The sequence below is a fragment of the Hylobates moloch genome, unplaced genomic scaffold, assembly GCF_009828535.3.
Source record: "Hylobates moloch isolate HMO894 unplaced genomic scaffold, HMol_V3 SCAFFOLD_13, whole genome shotgun sequence".
In the NCBI taxonomy this organism is placed as follows: Eukaryota; Metazoa; Chordata; class Mammalia; order Primates; family Hylobatidae; genus Hylobates; species Hylobates moloch.
In genome coordinates this window covers 51556677-51575573 of record NW_026652288.1, presented here as the reverse complement: position 1 = coordinate 51575573, position 18897 = coordinate 51556677, and the positions used below count along the sequence as shown (strand labels likewise).

General features: G+C 50.4%; 1 protein-coding gene across 2 annotated transcripts; it reads right to left on the bottom strand.

The window, feature by feature from the left end:
• Positions 1 to 216: 216 nt before the first annotated feature.
• On the bottom strand, positions 217 to 16864 carry ITGB7 (integrin subunit beta 7). 2 transcript variants are annotated; one of them, XM_032173621.2, is made up of 16 exons: positions 16799 to 16864; positions 10068 to 10190; positions 9231 to 9434; positions 6737 to 6938; positions 6480 to 6650; positions 5550 to 5791; positions 4706 to 4864; positions 4291 to 4386; positions 4040 to 4129; positions 2872 to 3018; positions 2380 to 2573; positions 1810 to 2033; positions 1362 to 1581; positions 1001 to 1209; positions 529 to 689; positions 217 to 306 (listed from the first exon to the last, which is right to left on the bottom strand). In XM_032173621.2, exons 3-16 carry the CDS (start codon positions 9429 to 9431, stop codon positions 226 to 228), a joined length of 2397 nt encoding a protein of 798 aa, XP_032029512.1. In that variant the 5' UTR covers positions 9432 to 9434; positions 10068 to 10190; positions 16799 to 16864; the 3' UTR covers positions 217 to 225. The 2 variants fall into 2 exon arrangements, with proteins under 2 accessions (XP_032029512.1, XP_032029513.1); XM_032173622.2 differs by having other exon boundaries at positions 10114 to 10190.
• Positions 16865 to 18897: the final 2033 nt, after the last annotated feature.

Here is an 18897-nt window from a genome sequence, read left to right as displayed (position 1 = left end):
AAGACTTTATTGTATACTTGGGTGGGGTAGCCCAGGTGGATGCAAGGTTGCAGGCATGGGAAGCAGCCCTCTTGGGTGTGACTCTGAAAATGAAGTAGGGTGGTGACCACACCTCACCAGTGAATTAGTCCCCTACCAAGGTCTTACAGACCCACCCTTCCTCTCACCCTCCAGTTCCCACTGTCCTCCAAGAAGAGGAGCCTTGGGTGAGTGTCCCTCCCTCCTTCAGAGAGTGGGACTGTCTGCCTCTTGAAAGCGAGGATTGATGGTGGTCGTGATGGCACTTTTGTAGAGAGGATTACTGTCCTGGAGAAAGATGTTGCAGATTATAAGCAAAAAGCCCACGATTCCTCGTCCCCTTTCTAGACCTAAGAGGCCAGCCTTGAGCCGAATCCTAGGAGCTGATGGAAGTTAGCAGAGGGATTGGTTACATGTGCCAGGGGCTGGGGGGACCCAGTGGGAGGAATCAGGGCTGGGCTTGTGGTGGGGAAACAGCTAAAAGGGGGTCTAACCAGGAAGTCTCCTCACCTGCTTCCAGTTGAGTTGTTGCTGCTCCTTCTCAAAGCGACTGTATTCCCGGCGGTCATAGATTTCCACCGAGAGCCGGTAAGCCAGGACCAGCCCCAGCCCCACTGCCACGATGCCCCCTACGCAGCCCAGCACAATGGCCTGGGTGTGGTCTGCTCCCTCTGTGAACAAGAAACCAGACACACTTGTGGGAGCTGGAGCATAGGGACAGATCGACAGTTGTCCACAGTGTGTCCAGCCTGTCCAACCCTGTCTTGTCACTGAAAGCAAAGGGAACCCAGCAAGGTCTAAGGTTATCCTCACTGCCCAGGGCCTTAGCCTCGTCCGCTTGCTCAATTGCCTCTGCCTTCGTTCTGGATTCACAGTTCTGCTTCAGCCCCCAGCCTGTTTCCCACTATCTTCACTCTGCATCCCCGGAGTTGAGACCCTGCCCATCAAGCTTCCAGGGTTTGTGGCATCCCTGCCCACTTACTTTCTTGGGGTCTCACTCTGAGCACGACCCTGCCTCTGGTGTCATCCTCCACCAAGAAGAAGAACAGCTGGTTGTCTAGGGTCCTCTCTTTGCACCAGCCATCATCCAAGATAGGGCCCAAGGCCAGGGTCACATTGGTATGGGCACAAGCTGTACTGCAGTTGGTGGCCAGTGGGCCAGTCCCGAAGGCCCCACACTCTGCACAGTCCCTGTGTAGTAGATGCCAGTAGGTTACCAGCTGGGCAGTTGTCACCCAATGCCCCTTGCCCAACTACAAGCAGGAAGGGGAGTAGGCAGATGGGAGTATTTCAACAAGCCCCACTGTGCCCCTGCTCCCAAGATGCAAGACCTGAGGCCTCACCGGTGTCTCTCGCATGGTGTCTTGCAGCCTGGGCATTGGTCGCATAGAGCACCATAGTAGCCATCCGAGCACTGGCAGCGGTTGCATTTGCAGCGTCCATGCCCACTGCAGAGCCCTCCCTCGGGACTGATGCAACTGTCCATGTCCCCACTGCATTCGCATGCTCTTCCCGTGCGGTTGGCATGACAGTGACATACTCCACATTGGCAGCGACCAAAGCCTGGGGTAGAGCCATGCAGAGGGTGACAACCATACTCCACACACACAGTTGGCCATCACGTGGCACCACAAGCCCGCGCATCCAATCTTTTTGAAGTATGCCAGACACACCCTCTAACCCATACACCAGAATCTTTTGATATTTGCCTTCCATGCCAGGAGATTCCCAGAGCCCAAGTGCCTTGGGAAGGCCTCTCGGACCCCGCCCTCTCCCCAAGGCTCCAGGTACCTCCACAGAGGATGCCCTCATGTCGCTCACAGCTGGCATCGTCGCACTCGCACAGATGCCCAGAGCTCTGTCCACTGCAGCTGCAGCGTCCACATTGGCAGTGACCCTTTCCACTGCACAGGGGCCCTGTGCCATTGGGAGCCCGGCACCCAGATTCCAGATCTGGGGAGGACAGCTCAGCCTCAGAGCACTCACAGAGCCGACCTAGGCGGCCAGGGGCACAGCTGGAAGGGAAAGGCAAAGGAGAGAAGTAGGTCAGAGGGTTTGATCATCCCTGACTTGTCTCTCCCAGGAACCTCTAAACCCAAGTTTTCAAAAGAGTTGGAGAGAGACAAACAGCTGAAAGGATGTTGAGTATAGTGAAACACTGAGTGGTGAGAGAGTGGAGGGAGCCCCAGTCAAGGGGAGGGCCTGGACATATGTGGGAAGCTTCAAGGGATGAAATTGAATGGGGAGTCTAGGGATGTCGAGGAGACTCCTGTGGGGGGGATGGAAAGCAGCGGAGGAATACGGACCAGGGTTGGTTGGTTGTTGGGAGCCAGCTGGGTGAAGGGAAGAGGAAGCCCTCACCTGCATACCCCACATTGTAGGTGTCCCTGGCCATCACTGCAGTGGGGAGCCTGGGGCTGGGTGTCACTGCAGTTACAGTCACACAGCGTGTGCAACTCCACGATCAGCTCCTCTGAGAAGCCGAGGGCCCGGAGCCTCAGGAGATGGGGCTCTGGGAGGCAGCTCGTGGCTTGGAGAGAAACCCAGAAAGTCACCTGAGAACAGGCAGGAATCAGGCCATGGTTATACACACGCACACACACACCCCCGCCAAACTCACTGATCATCCAGAACCTCACCCCTTAGTAAATGAAGGGATGGGGTCATGGTAACACCCAACTCCTGGAAACATGCCTGAGGAAGCCACTCAGACTGCTCCAGGAAGGATGGATGGAGGACTACCTCAGGCTCTCATGTCACTCCCCGTTCCTGCCCCCCATCTTTTCCTGCCTGCTTAATTTCCCACTCCCACCTCCCGCTGCCTGCCTTCTGCCTGTGCTTGCTGGCTCTCACCGTCTGGTTGATTCGGACGTGGTTGCACTGTCCTCGATCCTCAGCCTTACCCTCCCTCTTCTCAGGACCCTCACACTGGGATTCGTAAGAAATGCGGACCCCAGGAGGGAGTGAAGAGTGTTCAAGGGTCACGGTGGAAGACAGGCTCTATGGGAAGAGAGCAAGTGGATAACCACGTGATGGCAGGAAAGGACTCCACCCCCACCTTATATCCTCTCCAGGTGTTCCCAATTCTGCCAGCACCCTGCCCTCTGCCACCTGGGGCTCCTTCCATTCTGCCCAGTCAAGAGGTATTTCTGGAGGGAGGACCCGTGAGAACCTTGCATAGAATATACAGGATCCAGAGGCCTCTAATCTAGCATTTCAGTGCAGCTGCCAGTAAGGGCCACTGAGGGTCACAGGCTGGCCAGGTGCTGTAAATGTGCAGAGACCATGTTTGTGAAGCCCCACATCAGGACACATAACCTGGGTGCATGCCAGGTCTGAAGGGCAAATTCATTACAGAGTTTATCTTCGGAAATTTGATACTGTCTCAGATTTTCTTGCCATAGGTTTAGGAGATGCTCCCTGTTATCAAGAAGCCTACAGCCTAGTTGCAGAGATAAGACCTAAACCACTAAGAATTGTTATGGTTCCTTCTACCTGTAAAATTCTATGGTTCTTGTGAAGAATAATTCTGAATTATTTATAAACTTAGTGAAAGCAGGCTCCAGATCTCACATTGTTTATGTACAGACTGACTGGGGACAAATGCCAGCCCTTCTGTTTGTTATCTTTGTGACCTTGGACAAGTCACTTAGTCTCCTTGTGTGGGTTTCCTCATCTGTAAAATAGGCATGATAACAGTATGAAGCAAGGCTTTTGGCAGGGTTAAATGAAGTAGCAAACAGTATGTCCACCTAGGATGGTGGGCGCATGAAATAAAAGCTCAGTGATTGAAACTTTCCTTTCTTGCCCAGAGCAGAGCTCCATGCTGCCTGCATGTCAGATGTTTTAAGATTGATGAATGTAAGATTGAACATTAATGACAGCCACATGCACACTATAGGTAGGAGCTGTGGAATGTTAGACCAAAAAGTGACCATTTCCTCTTAGTTCTGCCACCCCACCGAAGGGCCCCTTTCCCTAGTGCCCACCCTCACCATCTCCTCTTCCCCTGGCCCCTCACATTATAAGCATCCATGATGAGCTGTACCACATTGCTGGAGTCCTCACTCAGCTCCCCAACTGCAGACTTAGGAATCAGCTTACTCAGCTCCTGAGTTTTGGGGAGTTAAGGGAAATGGTGGGTCACAGCTCTAGGAAAATGGGCTCCCCGAGGTCTGGAAGGAGGGCATATGGGGGATGGAGAATGTATCTTTGGGGGAATTGAGAAAGGTTGGGATGGGGCTGGGGATCTGACATGTAGACAGCTCTTACCTGGTAGACAGGCAGTGCGGCACTGGTGACAGCAAAGATGGGCTGGATGTTTGCTGCAGAGAGGGCCTGGGCTACCTGACCCACAGAAGGGTAGTCCTGGGGCAGGGAGCAGGGACAAGGTGAGCCCCACAGGTTTCCCCCACAACATGCAAGGTGCCCTCAGCCCAGGGAATCCAGGAACCAATGTTCCACCAGCTGGAGGAGCCCTGGAGGCTTGCTATGGAATAGGAAGGAGGTAGGGAATGGGGTGACAAAGATGTCCTGTCTCGGCAGCTGAAAGGAGGAACTACTGGAGAAGATGGCAGGGTGTCTACAGGGTGGTTACTGGTGAGGACTGTAAGGCTGGGAGTGGGAGTCCTGGAAGGAAAGAGGTGTGGCTCAAATGGGGAGAGGCGGGGTGACAATAGGGACTCACAAACTCTGTGCTGCGACTGTAGAGGCCATTGCTGTCCAAGTGGCAGTGCCCATCACTGGGCATAAAAATGCCGCCCAACTTCCCGTCCCCAGCTGTATGGAATGTGTCATCTGAAGTGAACACCAGCAGCCGGGACACATTTCTCCAGCCAATCTGCTCCTGAGGTACAGTGGGGGTGGTAGGCTATGCACCTGGGCATGGCCCTTGAGCCACCCCAGCCAGCTCTGTGAGCCAAGAATGTGGCCAGCCTCACTCTGAGTCAGCTTGTCCATCCCCTTGCCTCCAGTACCTTGCTTCTCCCTGCTCTCCCCAGCCCCCTAAAGAAGGCTGCTGTTGCCGGGCGCGGTGGCTCACGCCTGTAATCCCAGCACTTTGGGAGGCCGAGGCGGGCGGATCACGAGGTCAGGATATCGAGACCATCCTGGATAACTCGGTGAAACCCCATTTCTACTAAAAATACAAAAAAAAATAGCTGAGCGTGGTGGCAGGCGCCTGTAGTCCCAGCTACTCGGTAGGCTGAGGCAGGAGAATGGTGTGAGCCCGGGAGGCAGAGTTTGCAGTGAGCCGAGATTGCGCCACTGCACTCCAGCCTGGGCCACAGAGCAAGACTCCATCTCAAAAAAAAAAAAAAGGCTGCTGCTAGCGGAGGCTTACTTGTGAATTAGAAAAACATGCCTCCTCCTCAAGATATTTTACTCCAGCCCACCAGGTAATTGTTAAGTATACAAACTACAGCAACTATGTTATGAATGGCACCCCCTAGAACTGTGCACTACACAACCATAAGGGGCAATCCTGTTGCCAAACAGACCTTCAGGCTCAGATCCCCACCCCACCTCCTCACCTGGCAGAGTGCAGCCTGCAGAATGGCATCGAAGCCACCTTCAGGCGAATCCAGATTGCCGGACACACTCTGGCGCCCCACCTCCCGCTCGAAGGCTTGCGCGTCCCCCGTCAGGGACAGCACATGGTGAAAGCTGAAGGGTGACTGGCAGCGCTCCAGCCGGGTGGGGCAGGGGTGGCGCAGCTTGGAGGGTACTGTGCTCACAAAGGGCAGCACTGTTTTGTCCACAAAGGAACCAAAACCTGGGAGAGGAGAGGAATGAAGGTTGTGCCAGAAGTCGCAGGGCAGCAACAGAGGACCCATGAGAGCGCTCTATGGGAAGTGGGGTGGGGAAGATGGTGATGGGAGAGGGTGCACCTAGGGGGCAGGGACCTGGTAACTGGCAAGCAAAGCAGTGAGACCACTGGCTCAGGGAAGTGGCAAGTAGAGGACATTAAGAGGAGGACACAACTTCCTGGGCAAATGGGAACTTCCAGGACAAATGGGAACTTCCAGAAGGCGGAAGAAGGCCCAGGTATAGGATATGGTTGCAGCATGAGGCAAAGGAAGGAAATTTGAATAGAGGAGAGTTGGCACAGAATGTGGAGCCAGGGACAGTGGCATCTAGGCCTTGTCCAGGGAGACTTGCATCAGGGCAGGTTCCAGGTTGGTAGGCCCAGGGCAGCTGTCCAGGCCCAGAGAGTGCCCGAGCACAGTGTCTCCAGACGCTGGGTCTCAGCTAGACCTGTAAAACGGACAGTCTCTTGAGTCCTCTCCAGCTCTGACCTAGAAGATGAGTGTCTTTAGGGAGAGATGCAGGAACGAACCTGTGGCCTGGCTAGGCCTGTCAACAACTGGGACGGCAAGTTGTGAGTCCAGGATATTGGCAGAGGCTAGGGCAGTGGTTGAATAGGCAAGGGCTAACAGGGCGGGAGGCAGGGCTCGGCTCACCAATGCGCACAGAATGGGTGACTTCCTGCAGCTGGACCAGCAGAGCGTGCCCGAGCTGGCGCACGCGTTCCAGGTCATCCTTCATGGAGTAGCTCAGGTCCATAAGGTAGTACAGGTCCACCGGGTATCCCTCAGCACGAAGGAAGCGGACCTGGAGCTGCTGGGGCTCCCCTGGGGGGTGGGTGGCGGGCGGGTAAGCAGAGCGCATTGGAACCCCAGCCTAGACCTCTGGCCTGGCCCCGCCGCCCGTAACTCACCAGGCCGCAGCGTGACCCGGACCCGCTGCGGCGCCAGCTGGATGGCACCCTCTCCGCGGGCGCCCTGGCTGAGCGGCTGGTCCTGCAGCACCTCCTGCTGGCCGCGGGGCTCCTCCAGCTCCTCCAGCGGGCAGCCTCGAGCCAGCAGCTCTTCTCGTCGGGCGCAGCGCCGCGCCTCCGCCTCCCCCGACGCGGTGAAGTTCTGCTCAGCAAGAAAAGGCGCGTCGGGACCCGGTCCTGCATAGGCCCTGGGCCACGCTCCCAAAAACACCCTGCAAACCCGGCCACCTCTAATGCCCCCACCTCCAGTCCACTCCCTGAGTCCCTGATTCCCTCCCCTCCTCCTCGCCACAGCTACCCTTGAACTCCGGTCTTTTTTGTTGTTTTGTTTTTGAGACAGAGTCTCACTCTGTCATCCAGGCTGGAGTGCAGCGGTGCTGTCTCCACTCACTGCAACCTCCACCTCCCGGGTTCAAGTGATTCTCGTACCTCGGCCTCCCGGTAGCTGGGACTACAGGCGTGTGCCACCATGCCCACGTTTTTTGTATTTTTAGTAGAGATGGGGTTTCCCCATATTCGCCAGGCTGGTCTCAAACTCTTGACCTCAAGTGATCCACCCACCTCAGCCTCCCAAAGTGCTGAGATTACAGGCGTGAACCACCACGCCTTTTTTTTTTTTTTTTTTTTTCCTACTATAAAGACAGGGTCTTGCTTTTTTGCCCAGGCTGGTTTCGAACTCCTGGCCTCAAGAAATCCTCCTGCCCCAGCTTCCCAAAGTGCTGGGATTACAGGCATGAACCGCCACCGGTGGAACTCTGGTCCTTTCTCCCTTGTCAGAGCCCCACTTCCTATAGCAGTCCCCCACCCCTCCCCTATCTCAACTCCCCCTTGCCCCAGCCACCTACCCCTCTCCTCCCCAATAGAGGCCACAGACTTCCTGTTGAGATCTTAGAGACTTCACTACCACAAAAAAAAAACAGGGGCTTAGCCTCCTAGGCCAACCTCCCCAGCAAGCTCACACCAAAATGGGAAGGTGGTCAGACTAAGACCCACAGCTCCTTGGAAGGGAAAGGGTAAGAACAGAAGAGGAGGTGTCCTCCCCACCAATATGTCTGGTACCCCTGGGACTGGTTGGGAAGCCACAGGGGAAGGAAATGGTTAGAGCGGCTTCTCAGCTGGCCCTGGGTGTCAGGGGACTGGAGAAGCCAGACACAGACCTGACCATCTCAAGAGCTCCAGCTCCCCAGCTCCAGCCTGGCACCTCTGCCTCTCTGCCTTGTGCAGACTCAGTATCTACCCTTCTTGTCTAGTCAGATTCACTGTGTGCCTTTCTCCTGGGTCCCTGTGTGCCTTTCTCCTGGGTCCTCCAAGCATCTGTAGCTCTGCTTCCATGTGAATTTGCCCCCATCTCTTATCTGGGCTCCCACACTGATCTAACCCTCCATCTTCCCCTGAGAGAGGCAGACCTGCCCCCATCCCAGCTTGGGCACCCCTCCTGCTCTGCTGCTCCATGAGCTCTGTCTCTTTAAAGCATAAACAAACAGCTTTGTTTGAAGAGCCAGGGAGACACCTGCTCCCTAGCATCCTTCTTGGCCACTTAGGTAGCTCAAGCCTTTCCAGTCCCCCTCAAGCCCATATACTTCCACCCCTCCCCTTTCTACTTGTCCAATCATAGGCTACTACGCACCCAGGAACAGAATGCCTCCACCCAAAACACAGACTTAGAAATCTAACCACACACTTTCTGCTATGGACTGAACTCTGCACCCCTACCCCACCCCACCCCCACCCCATCCTGTGTTGAAGCCCTAACCCTCCATGTGATGGCATTTGGAGATCGAGCCTTTGGGAGGTACCTAGGCTTAGATGAGGGCCTAAGGGTGGAACCCTCATGATGGAATTAGTGCGCTTACAGGAAGAGACGCGGTTCCCACCCCCATCCCCCAACCCCCTCCCCACTATGTGAGGACACAGCGAGAAGGTAGCCAGTCTGCAAGCCAGGAAGTGGGCCCTAACTGAGGAACCAAATCAGCCAGCACTTTGATCTTGGACTTCCCAGCCTCCAACATTAGGAGAAATGAATTCCTGTTGCTTAAACCACCCAGCCTATGGTATTTTGTTATGGCAGCCTGCACTGGGTAGTACCTTTCCACATGTTTACATACACAACAGCTCCCTCTACATATACACAAGCGTGAATTCCCACAAGCACATACTTTCTCCCAATTCATGGTCACAAATTCTCTCCATATATACACAAGCAAATGGATACAGACATAATCCTAAGTGCACAGGAAACTTGCATGCATGTGTATGCACACATGTATATCCACACACAGGAGTCCTATGTGCACAAACTCAGTCACACGTGAGACTGTAGAATGTTCCTAGAAAATCATACATGTGCCCACATAATCACACACATATATCCAGGCTACACATACACATACACATACACATACACATGGTTCAAAGGCCATAGGCCCATCTTTACCAGTTGCTTGCACCATGCACAGCTGGGGTGTGAGAGGATGCACTTCTGGCAGGAGGCGGCTGGCTGGCAGGACCCTGGCGGGGACAGGTGAGGATTCCGCCATTCTGTGGCATCCCCTGTAGATGGGATCTTGGCATCCAATTCACTCTCACCTCTGCTCAGGACCAGCAGCAAAACAAGGACCACTGGCAAAGCCACCATGCCCTGTAATAGTATATAAAGGGGGACATGTGGGTCCTCAGGGAGGACCCTCAAGCTCTCAGTCCTCTAAACTTAGCTTGTGGTTATCACTCTCAAAACTGTACCCCAACACTTTATCTCCCCTCATAGTTTCACTTCCCCTGTGGATTCAGCAGTTTCTTCAAAATGATGGGAAGGAGCAGGTATCAGGCAAAGGTAGGGGCCTCTGGACGTGGTGGCTCTTGCCTGTTATCTCAGCACTTTAGGAGGCCGAGGTGGGTGGATCACCTGAGCTCAGGAATTTGAGAACAGCCCTGGTCAACATGGCGAAACCCCACCTCTACTAAATATACAAAAATTAGTCAGGCGTGGTGGCGTGCACCTGTAATCCCAGTTACTCAGGAAGCTGAGGCAAGAGAATTGCTTGAACCGGGGAGGCGGAGGTTGCAGTGAGCCGAGATCACGCCACTGCACACCAGCCTGGGTGACAGAGCAAGAATCTGTCTTAAAAAAACAAAAAAAAAAAAATAGGGGCCTCAGAGAAGATCTGTCCTTCCTGTGTGCAGACTTCATGTGGCCAGGGTGGGCAAAATGGCCTACTATAGGATTTGGGGACTGGGCCTGGAAGCACTAAAGTCTGCACCCAGTTCTATTTACCGAGATCCCAAGCCGTAGTGGTAGAAGAGCCAAACAGGAAACAGACCAGATTCTGGTGCTGCTGCAGTCACTCACTGGCTGTGGGGCAAGTCAGACTTTCTCTCTGGGCTTTAGTTTCCACATCTGCAAAGTGGAGGAGTTGGATAAATAATCTGACATACTTGGCGGCTTTTACAATCTTGGATTCTAAATAAGAGAAGAGGGTCAGTGAGTGGGAATTAAAGAAAAGAAAGCTGGAGCAGATGAGGGAGTGTGTGAAAGAGTCAAGGAAGAATAGTTTTACTTGGTTGACATGGTAGCAAGAGGAATGAAGATTAGGCCACAAGAACTCTCTGCAGGTCTGGGATAAGGGGAGAAAGAAGGCCAGTGTTGGCAAAAAAATTTTCTATTTTCTGTACTTTACACAGAGATAATCTAGATTGAAGAAAGAGCCTGGAGACAGGGTAATTCCTCGAGTGACCTTTAGGAAAGCCAAGCAAACTCCTGATTTTAAAAAACATATTAATTTTTAAAAACGAGCAGGTAATTCATTTACCACGCTTCATAAGTCAAAAAGTTAAATCCCATTGGCCCTTTTTTTTTGGCAGAAATGGAAAAGCTGATCCTAAAATTTATATGGAATTGCACGGAACCCCAAATAGCCAAAATAATCTTGTAAAAAAGGTACTGCAAAGCTACAGTGATCAAGACAGCGTTGGCTGGTCACAGTGGCTCATGCGTGTAATCTCAATGCTGGTGAAAGACAGCTTGAACCCAGTAGTTTGAGGCTGCAGTGAGGTATGATCGTGTCACTGTACTTTGCCCTGGGCAACAGAGTGAAACCCTGTCTCTTGAAAAAAATAAGACAGTGTGGTACTGGCATAAGGATACACATATATTATACATCAATGGAATAGAATTGAAAGAGTCCAGAAATAAACTATGCTTCTGTGACCAATTGATTTCAAACAAGGGTGCCAAACCATTCAATGAGAAAAACTGTCTTCAAAAAATGGGGCTGGGGCTGGGCACAGTGGCTCATGCTTGTAATCCCAACACTTTTGGGAGGCCGAGGCAGGTGGATCACTTGAGGTCAGGAGTTCGAGACCAGCCTGGACAACATGGTGAAACCCCGTCTCTACTAAAAATACAAAAACTAGCCAGGTGTGGTGGTGTGCGCCTGTAATCCCAGCTACTCAGGAGGCTGAGGCAGGAGAATCACATGATCCCAGGAGGCAGAGGTTGCAGTGAGCTGCAATTGTGCCACTGCACTGCAGCCTGGACAACAGAGTGAAACTCTGTCTTTTTTGTTTTGTTTTGTTTTTTTGAGATGGAGTCTTGCTCAGGCTGGAGTGCAGTGGCGCCATCTCAGCTCACTGCAACCTCTGCCTCCCAGGTTCGAGTGATTCTCTGGCCTCAGGCGCCCAAGTATCTGGGACTACAGGCATGCGCCACCACACCCGGCTAGTTTTTGTATTTTTAGTAGAGACAGGGTTTTACCACATTGGCCGGGCTGGTCTCAAACTCCTGACCTCAAGTGATCCACCCGCCTCAGGCTCCCAAAGTGCTGGGATTACAGGCATGAGCTGGGATTACATGCCCAGCTGAAACTCCATCTTTAAAAAAAGGCCAGGTATGGTGGCTCATGCCTGTAATTCCAACACTTTGGGAGGCCGAGATGGGCAAATCACAAGGTCAGGAGTTCAAGACCAGCCTGGCTAACATAGTGAAACCCCGTCTCTACTAAAAATACAAAAATTAGCCGGGTGTAGTGGCACACGCCACCACTTTTTCTAAAAAAAAAAAAAAAATGGTGCTTTCAACATGCAAAAGAATGAAGTTGGACCCCCCCCAACCTCACACCATATACAAAGGTTAACTGAAAAGGGATCAAAGGCCTAAATATAACTACTAAAACTATAAACTCTTAGAAGAAAGTATATGGGTAAATCTTCATAATCTTGGACTTGGTAATGGATTCTTAGCTGTAATACCAAAAGCACAAACAACAAAAGGAAAAACAGATACATTGGACTTCATCAGAAATTTAAACTTTTGTGCATCAAAGACAATGTCAAGAGAGTGAAGACAACCCACAGAATGGGAGAAAATATTTGCAGATTATATATCGGATGAGTATCCTTAATATATAACGAACTTTTACAATTCAACAACGAAAAGACAACCCAACTTTTAAAATGAGCAAAAGACTTAAAAAGACATTTCTTCAAAGAAGATAGACAAATAGCCACCCAGCATATGAAAAATGCTCAACATTATTAATCATTAGGAAAATGCAAATGAAACCCACAATGATCTGGGTGTGGTGGCTCACACCTGTAATCCCAGCACTTTGGGAGGCTGAGGTGGACGGATCACTTGAGGTCAGGAGTTCAAGACCAGCCTGGGCAACATGGTAAAACCCTATCTTTACTAAAAATACAAAATTTAACCGGGCATGGTGGTGCATGCCTGTAGCTCCAGCTACTCAGGAAGCTGAGGCACAAGAATCGCTTGAACCCGAGAGGCAGAGGCTTCAGTGAGCCAAGATCAGGCCACTGAACTCCAGCCTAGGTGACAGAGCGAGACCCTGTCTCAAAAAAAAAAAAGAAGAAAGAAAGAAAGGAAAAGAAAAGAAAAAAAAGAAAACCACAATGAGATACCACTTCACTTCTACTAGAATGACTACCATCAAAAAATGAAAAACAATGAGTGTTGATGGGAACATGGAGAAATTGGGATCCTTATACATTACCGTGTAAGGAATATAAAATGGTACAATCTCTGTGGAAAGCAGTTTGGTTCCTCAATAAATTGAGCATAGGATTATCCTATAACCTGGCAATTTCACTCTTAGGTATATACCCAGAAGAATTGAAAACAGGTGTTCAAACAAAAACTGGTACAGAAATGTTCACAGCAGCACTACTCACAATAACTAAAAGGTGGAAAGAACCCAAATGTCCATCAACTGATGAATGGATAAAGAAAAGGTGGTATATCCATACAGCAGAAAGTTATTTGGCCATAAAAAGCAATGAAATGGGGCTGGGCACGGTGGCTCACATCTGTAATCCCAGCACTTTGGGAGGCCGAGGTGGGTGGATAACTTGAGATCAGGAGATCGAAACCAGCCTGACCAACATGGTGAAACCCCATCTCTACTAAAAATACAAAAATTAGCCAGGCATGGTGGTGGTCTCCTGTAACCCTAGCTACTTGGGAGGCTGAGGCAGGAGAATCGCTTGAACCCAGGAGGCAGAGGATGCAGTGAGCCGAGATTGCACCATTTCATTCCAGCCTGGGCAACAAGAGCAAAACTCAGTCTCAAAAAAAAAAAAAAAAAAAAAGTGAAGTACTGATACATACATGCTACAACATGGATGAACCTTGAAAACATCCTCAGTGAACAAAACCGTTCATGAAAGATCACATATTGTATGATTCCACATACGGAACATATCCAAACTAGAAAAATCCACAGAGACAGAAGGTAGATTAGTGGTTACCAGAGCTTGAGGGAAGGGGAAATGGGGAATGACTGCTTAATGGGCAGTTTCATTTTAGGGTGATGAATAAGTTCCGGAATTAGTGAATGTACTTAATGCCACTGAATTGTATACTTAAAAGTGGTAAAAATGATAAATGTTTGTATATCTTACCATTTTAAAAATCAAAAAGTTAAATAAGATGGTGAGAAATCTCCTACCCCATATGCCATACTCAGTTTCCACACCTACCCTGAATAAATATCATTTACTATTATCTTTGTTTCTTTTTTCTTTACCTTTTTTTTTTTTTTTTTTTTGGCAGTGTTGCACTCTGTCGACCAGGCTGGAATGCAGTGGCATGATCTACAACCTCTCCCTCCTGGGTTCAAGCGAGTCGTGTGCCTCAGCCTCCTGAGTAGCTGGAATTACAGGTGTGAGCCACCACACCCAGCTAATTTTTGTGTAGAGACAGAGTTTTTAGTAGAGACAGAGTTTCGCCATGTTAGCCAGGCTGATCTTGAACCCCTGACCTCAAGTGATTCGCCCACCTCGGCCTCCCAAAGTGGTGGGATTACAGGCGTGAGCCACCTCACCACGCTTATCTTTGTTTCTTATAATCTTTCTAGAGATTGTTTTATGCATATACGAATTAACATGCATATGCTTTTTAAATGGTAGACTCAAATGGCATAATTCTTTAAATGGTAGAAAACGCAATTTTTCACTTTTTTTTCTTTAACTACTTTTCTTGAAGATCTTTCTACACGAGAAAATTAAGAACATCCTTGTTCAATTTTACAGTCATAAAGCTTTCCATTGCATGGATACCTCATATCACACAGTTAATCAGTCCCTTAAGGATGTGCATTTAAATTGTTTCTTCTTTTTTTCTTCTTTTGAGACAGGGTCTCACTCTGTTGCCCAGGCTGAAGTACAGTGGTGCCATGATGGCTCACTGCAGCCTCCACCTCCTGGGCTCAAGCAGTTCTCCCCACCTCAGCCTCTGTCGTAGCTGGGACCACAGGTGTACATCGTCAAGCACAGCTGTTTTTTTATTTTTTTGTAGAGACGGGGTGTTGCTATGTTGCCCAAGCTGGTCTCAAACTCGTAGGCTCAAGTGATCCTCCTGCCTCGGCTTCCCAAAGTGCTGGGATTACAGGCATGAGCCACTGTGCCTGGCTTTAAATTGTTTCTAGTTCACTATGACAAATAATACTGAAATGAAAAGTACTTTATTTATTTATTTATTTTATTCATTTGAGAGATAGGGTCTTGCTCTGTCACCCAGGCTTTAGTGTACTGGCGAAATCATGGCTCACTGCTGCCTTGACCTTGCTGGCTCAACTGATCCTTCCACCTCAGCCTCCTGAGTAGCTGGTACTACAGGCACATGCTACCATGTCTGGTTAATTATTTTTGTGTTATTTTGCAGAGATGGGGTTTCCCCATGTTGCCCAGGCTGGTCTAGAACTGCTGGGCTCAAGCGACCCACCTGCCTCGGCCTCCCAAATTGCCATGATTACAGGCGTGAACCATCACCCCCAGCCAAATGTCATGTATTTCTCATTTCACACGTGTGCAACTGAATCTGTAGGATAAGTCCCTAGCAGAGGATGTGCAGGATAACTAGATAGGTATCATTTGTAATATTGGTGTGTATTTCATCTACATTCTCATGCTAAGAAAAATATATATATATTGGTGGGTATTGCCAACATAAATTCCTCAGGGCTTGTACTGGTCCACATTCCCATCAGCAGTGTATGAGAAAGGCCAGCTAACTCCTTGTCATAAACCATTTGCATCTTCTTCAGCCTGGGCCCAGAGTCAGGTCCAGACACTCTGCACAGAGTGTGGGAAAGGGGTGGGGTGTTGAGTCCTTGAATGTCCTAGTCCTGCTCCCCACCACCTGTGACCTCAGGCGCCATATATAACGGAGCCTCCACCCCTTGGGGAGAGGCCAGCCCCAGCTCAGCCTCAGTGTAACCTCAGCCCTGCTTGCTCTGAGTGCCTGTGGTCAGGGAGGCTGGAGATGCTGCAACCCAAAGCCGGGTTTTGACTCATCTCTCACAAGTAGAGCCCCGGCTGCCACATAGATTTTTCAGAGACCTCAAGCCCACTCATCTCCCCTTAAAGGGGGCCCTGGGACTCCCTGGACAGCCCTTTCCTACCTTTCTTTCCAATTATCCTCTCTTCTCCCTTCCTTGGGAATACATGTTCTGCCACCTATTTCTCTGTCTGCTTCTCTGTCTCTCTCTGGCTCCTTTCATTTCAAAACTTCTATTGCATCTCTCTGCTGCTTTTCTCTGCTCCACTTCTTCATAGGGCTATTTTACTTACTATTCCCCTCTGTTCCTAACTATAGAATGGCTGAATCTTCTACTCCATCCCATTCTTTTTACAAGTGGAAACCTAAATTCCATGAGGCCACGGTCACCCAGTGAACTAGGGGCAGGGCAGGACAGGGCAGGGCCAGGCCTCTGCTGTGCTTTCTCCTTTCCTCCTTCCAACCCAGGCACCATCTCCATCAAAAGTTGTGTTCTCTCCCCACTAGCCCTGATGGGCTCTGCCTAATCCCATTTCTCTTTCCTTAGGGGTATCCTGAAGTCATCCCTTCTCTCCCTGGGACCACGTGGTTATTTCCATTTTTCTGAACTCCATTCTGACTCCAATACACACCCTGTGGCCCCCCTCAGCAGCTGAGAAACAGAGCCTCTTCCCAACCCATCCCTACCTCCCAAATCAAGCAGAACCCTCTGCTGCCCACTGGGAGTCACAAGGGGGGGACGGAACTGAGCTGCTGGGCCTCAGTGTCCCAGGAGAGTGGAGTCTGTGCCCAAGGTGCCGATTAGGAAGAAGTCTGAACTGAAGGCAGAGCATTAGGGATAGCAACTGGGGGTAATGTTGGAAGAACCCTACCTCAGTATAATCGGTATACCTGCCCTACTTCAGTATAATCCTTGGCACATGGCAGGCACTCAAATGACAGCACTCGTATACATCCCCGCCTCCAGACCCACTCATGGGAAACTGATGCAAGAGAGATTGGACTTTGGAGAGGTAGGGGTGGGGGTACTGTGAAACTGGAGGAGGGAACCAGGTCAGGGGATCTTAGGAATGCAGAAAGGAGTTCAGAGCCTTTCTCAAGTCTGGAGAGGACCCTCGGTATCCAGGTCACAGCCCTCGTCCCAAGAGGTTGGGACCAGGTGGGCCTGGGCTTGTAAGGAGAGGAGGCAGAAGGGCTGGTGCCCTGGTACTCACAGGTGCATGCAGAGCAGCCCTTCCTCTGGCGGCAGCAGCAGCCTTTGTGTACTGATCTGGGAGACTGTAGAGGAGGAAGTGACACTCCCCAGGGTGGGGAAGATTTGGGGTTGATGGGGGTGACTGATCTAGAAGGTGGAGCAGATAGGGGTGGGGCTGAGCCAAGGGAGTGGACAATACAGAGATCTGGAAGAAAGAAGCTCATTTATTGAACCCCTGTCATGTGTTGAACGTAACATATTACAATTAACCCTCACAACAATCTCATAAGATAGGGGTTAATATTCCCCCAAGCCCCAATTTTACAGATGCAGAGATTGAGGCTTGGAAGCAGGAAATAAAGAATTTTGCCCAAGGTCCCACAGCTAGTAAGTAGCTAGTCTAGGATTTAAAAAAGAAAAAGATTTTTATTTTAAATTTTTATTATTTTATTATTTTAATTTTAATTTAATTTAATTTAATTTTTGGGACAGGGTCTTGCTCTGTTTCCCAGGCTGGAGTCCCATGGCACAATCTCAGCTCACTGCAAACTCCGCCTCCCAGGTTCAAGTGATTCTCCTGCCTCAGCCTCCCGAGTAGCTGAGACTACAGGGGTGCACCACCATGCCCGGCAATGTTTTATATTCTTAGTAGAGATGGGGTTTCACCATGTTGGCCAGGCTGGTCTCAAACTCCTGACCTCAATTGATCTGCCCACCTTGGCCTCCCAAAGTGCTGGGATTACAGGTGTGGGCCACCATGCCCAGCCTGTTTTTTTATTTTTGAGACAGGGTCTTGCTGTGTTGCCCAGGCTGGTCTGTAACTCCTGGACTCAAGCAATCCTCCCACTTTGGCCTCCTGAGTAGCTGGGATTACAGGCACACTCGGCTGGTCTGGGATTTAAATCCAGGTCTGCCTGCCTCCAAAATTCATGATCTCTCCATTTACTTATATAGGAAAGAACATGACAGGAGGGAATAGAGTCAGTAAGTACTGTAGAGAGGCTGGAAATTAGAGACTTGTTCATTTTGAAAACCCAGGATACATTGTATTAGTGTGCTTGACTACATAGGCTCTGGAGCCAAGTTGCTAGAGTTCAAATCCTGGCTCTACTACTTACTAGTAGTAAGGAGCTTAGCTGAATTACTTAACCCTGCCTGCAGCTGTTTTCTCATCTGTCCAGCAAGACTCACAGGATTGTCGTGAGAATTAAAAGAGGTAATTCATATCAATTGCCTACAAGACTACCTGGCACATACTAAGTAAGGGCTTGATAAGAGAATTAGTAGGGATGAGAAGTAACAGAGGTGAGAAGTGAAGAGGCTTTGAGAAATTCAAGGTCCAGACAACTGGCAAATTGGAAGAGAGGCATAGGGCCAGGCTCAGAGCATGTGATCAGGGGGCCAGGAGCCAACGCAGCAGTGGAGCCTGGGAAAGGGGTGGAGGAGGTGAACTGGGAGAAGCAGAGAGTGTAGGAACAACAGCTGAAGCCAAGGCAAGGATGAAGCCCATAGGGAGAGCAGGAAAATATTAATGAGATTTGCTCCTGGCCCATACAGATCACTAAGAGCTTTGAGAGGGAACTAGACATGAGGTCTATGTTTGCAGGTCGATCTCCCCTACCAGAAGGAGCACTCCTTGTGGGCAGGGACTGGCTCTACCAGGCTTCCCTGCTGGAGCCACTGCACCTAGCCAAGTGTCCATCTTATAGTAGGTGCTCAATAAATGTCAGATGGATTGCAGAGGTATAGCTGCTAGGAGGGGACAATTGGAGACGAGGGGCTCTTTCTCTGCGTGGGCTTGGCTGGCCTCAGGCTATGGGATAGCCAGGACCTATACCCTTCCCCCACAACCAGGGGTTACCACGGCAATGACCCCCCTTCCCCACAGGCCCTGTGGTTTCCTCTAGAGCTTCTTTCACTTTCTTCTTCTGCTTTCCGTCCTCCACTCTTCTCTCCCCTACTCCCACATCCTCAACTTTTTTGTCATATCCACAGGTCACCAGTGAAGACAGCCAGGAACAAGATAGGCAAGGCACTGTCCCAGGGAAGGTAGGACACGGAGGCGGGGCTTGAGGGGAGTCACAGAGGGCAAAGGGAAGAGTACAGGGTGCAGCAGTA

Excerpts from the sequence above, each read along its gene's own strand:
- ITGB7 (XM_032173621.2), bottom strand. The coding sequence starts at position 9,431 with ATGGTGGCTTTGCCAGTGGTCCTTGTTTTGCTGCTGGTCCTGAGCAGA. Across the intron at positions 6,939-9,230 it reads GTGCATGGTGCAAGCAACTG|AACTTCACCGCGTCGGGGGA; the intron begins GTAAAGATGGGC and ends CTTGCTGAGCAG. Across the intron at positions 5,792-6,479 it reads CACCCATTCTGTGCGCATTG|GTTTTGGTTCCTTTGTGGAC; the intron begins GTGAGCCGAGCC and ends CTCCTCTCCCAG.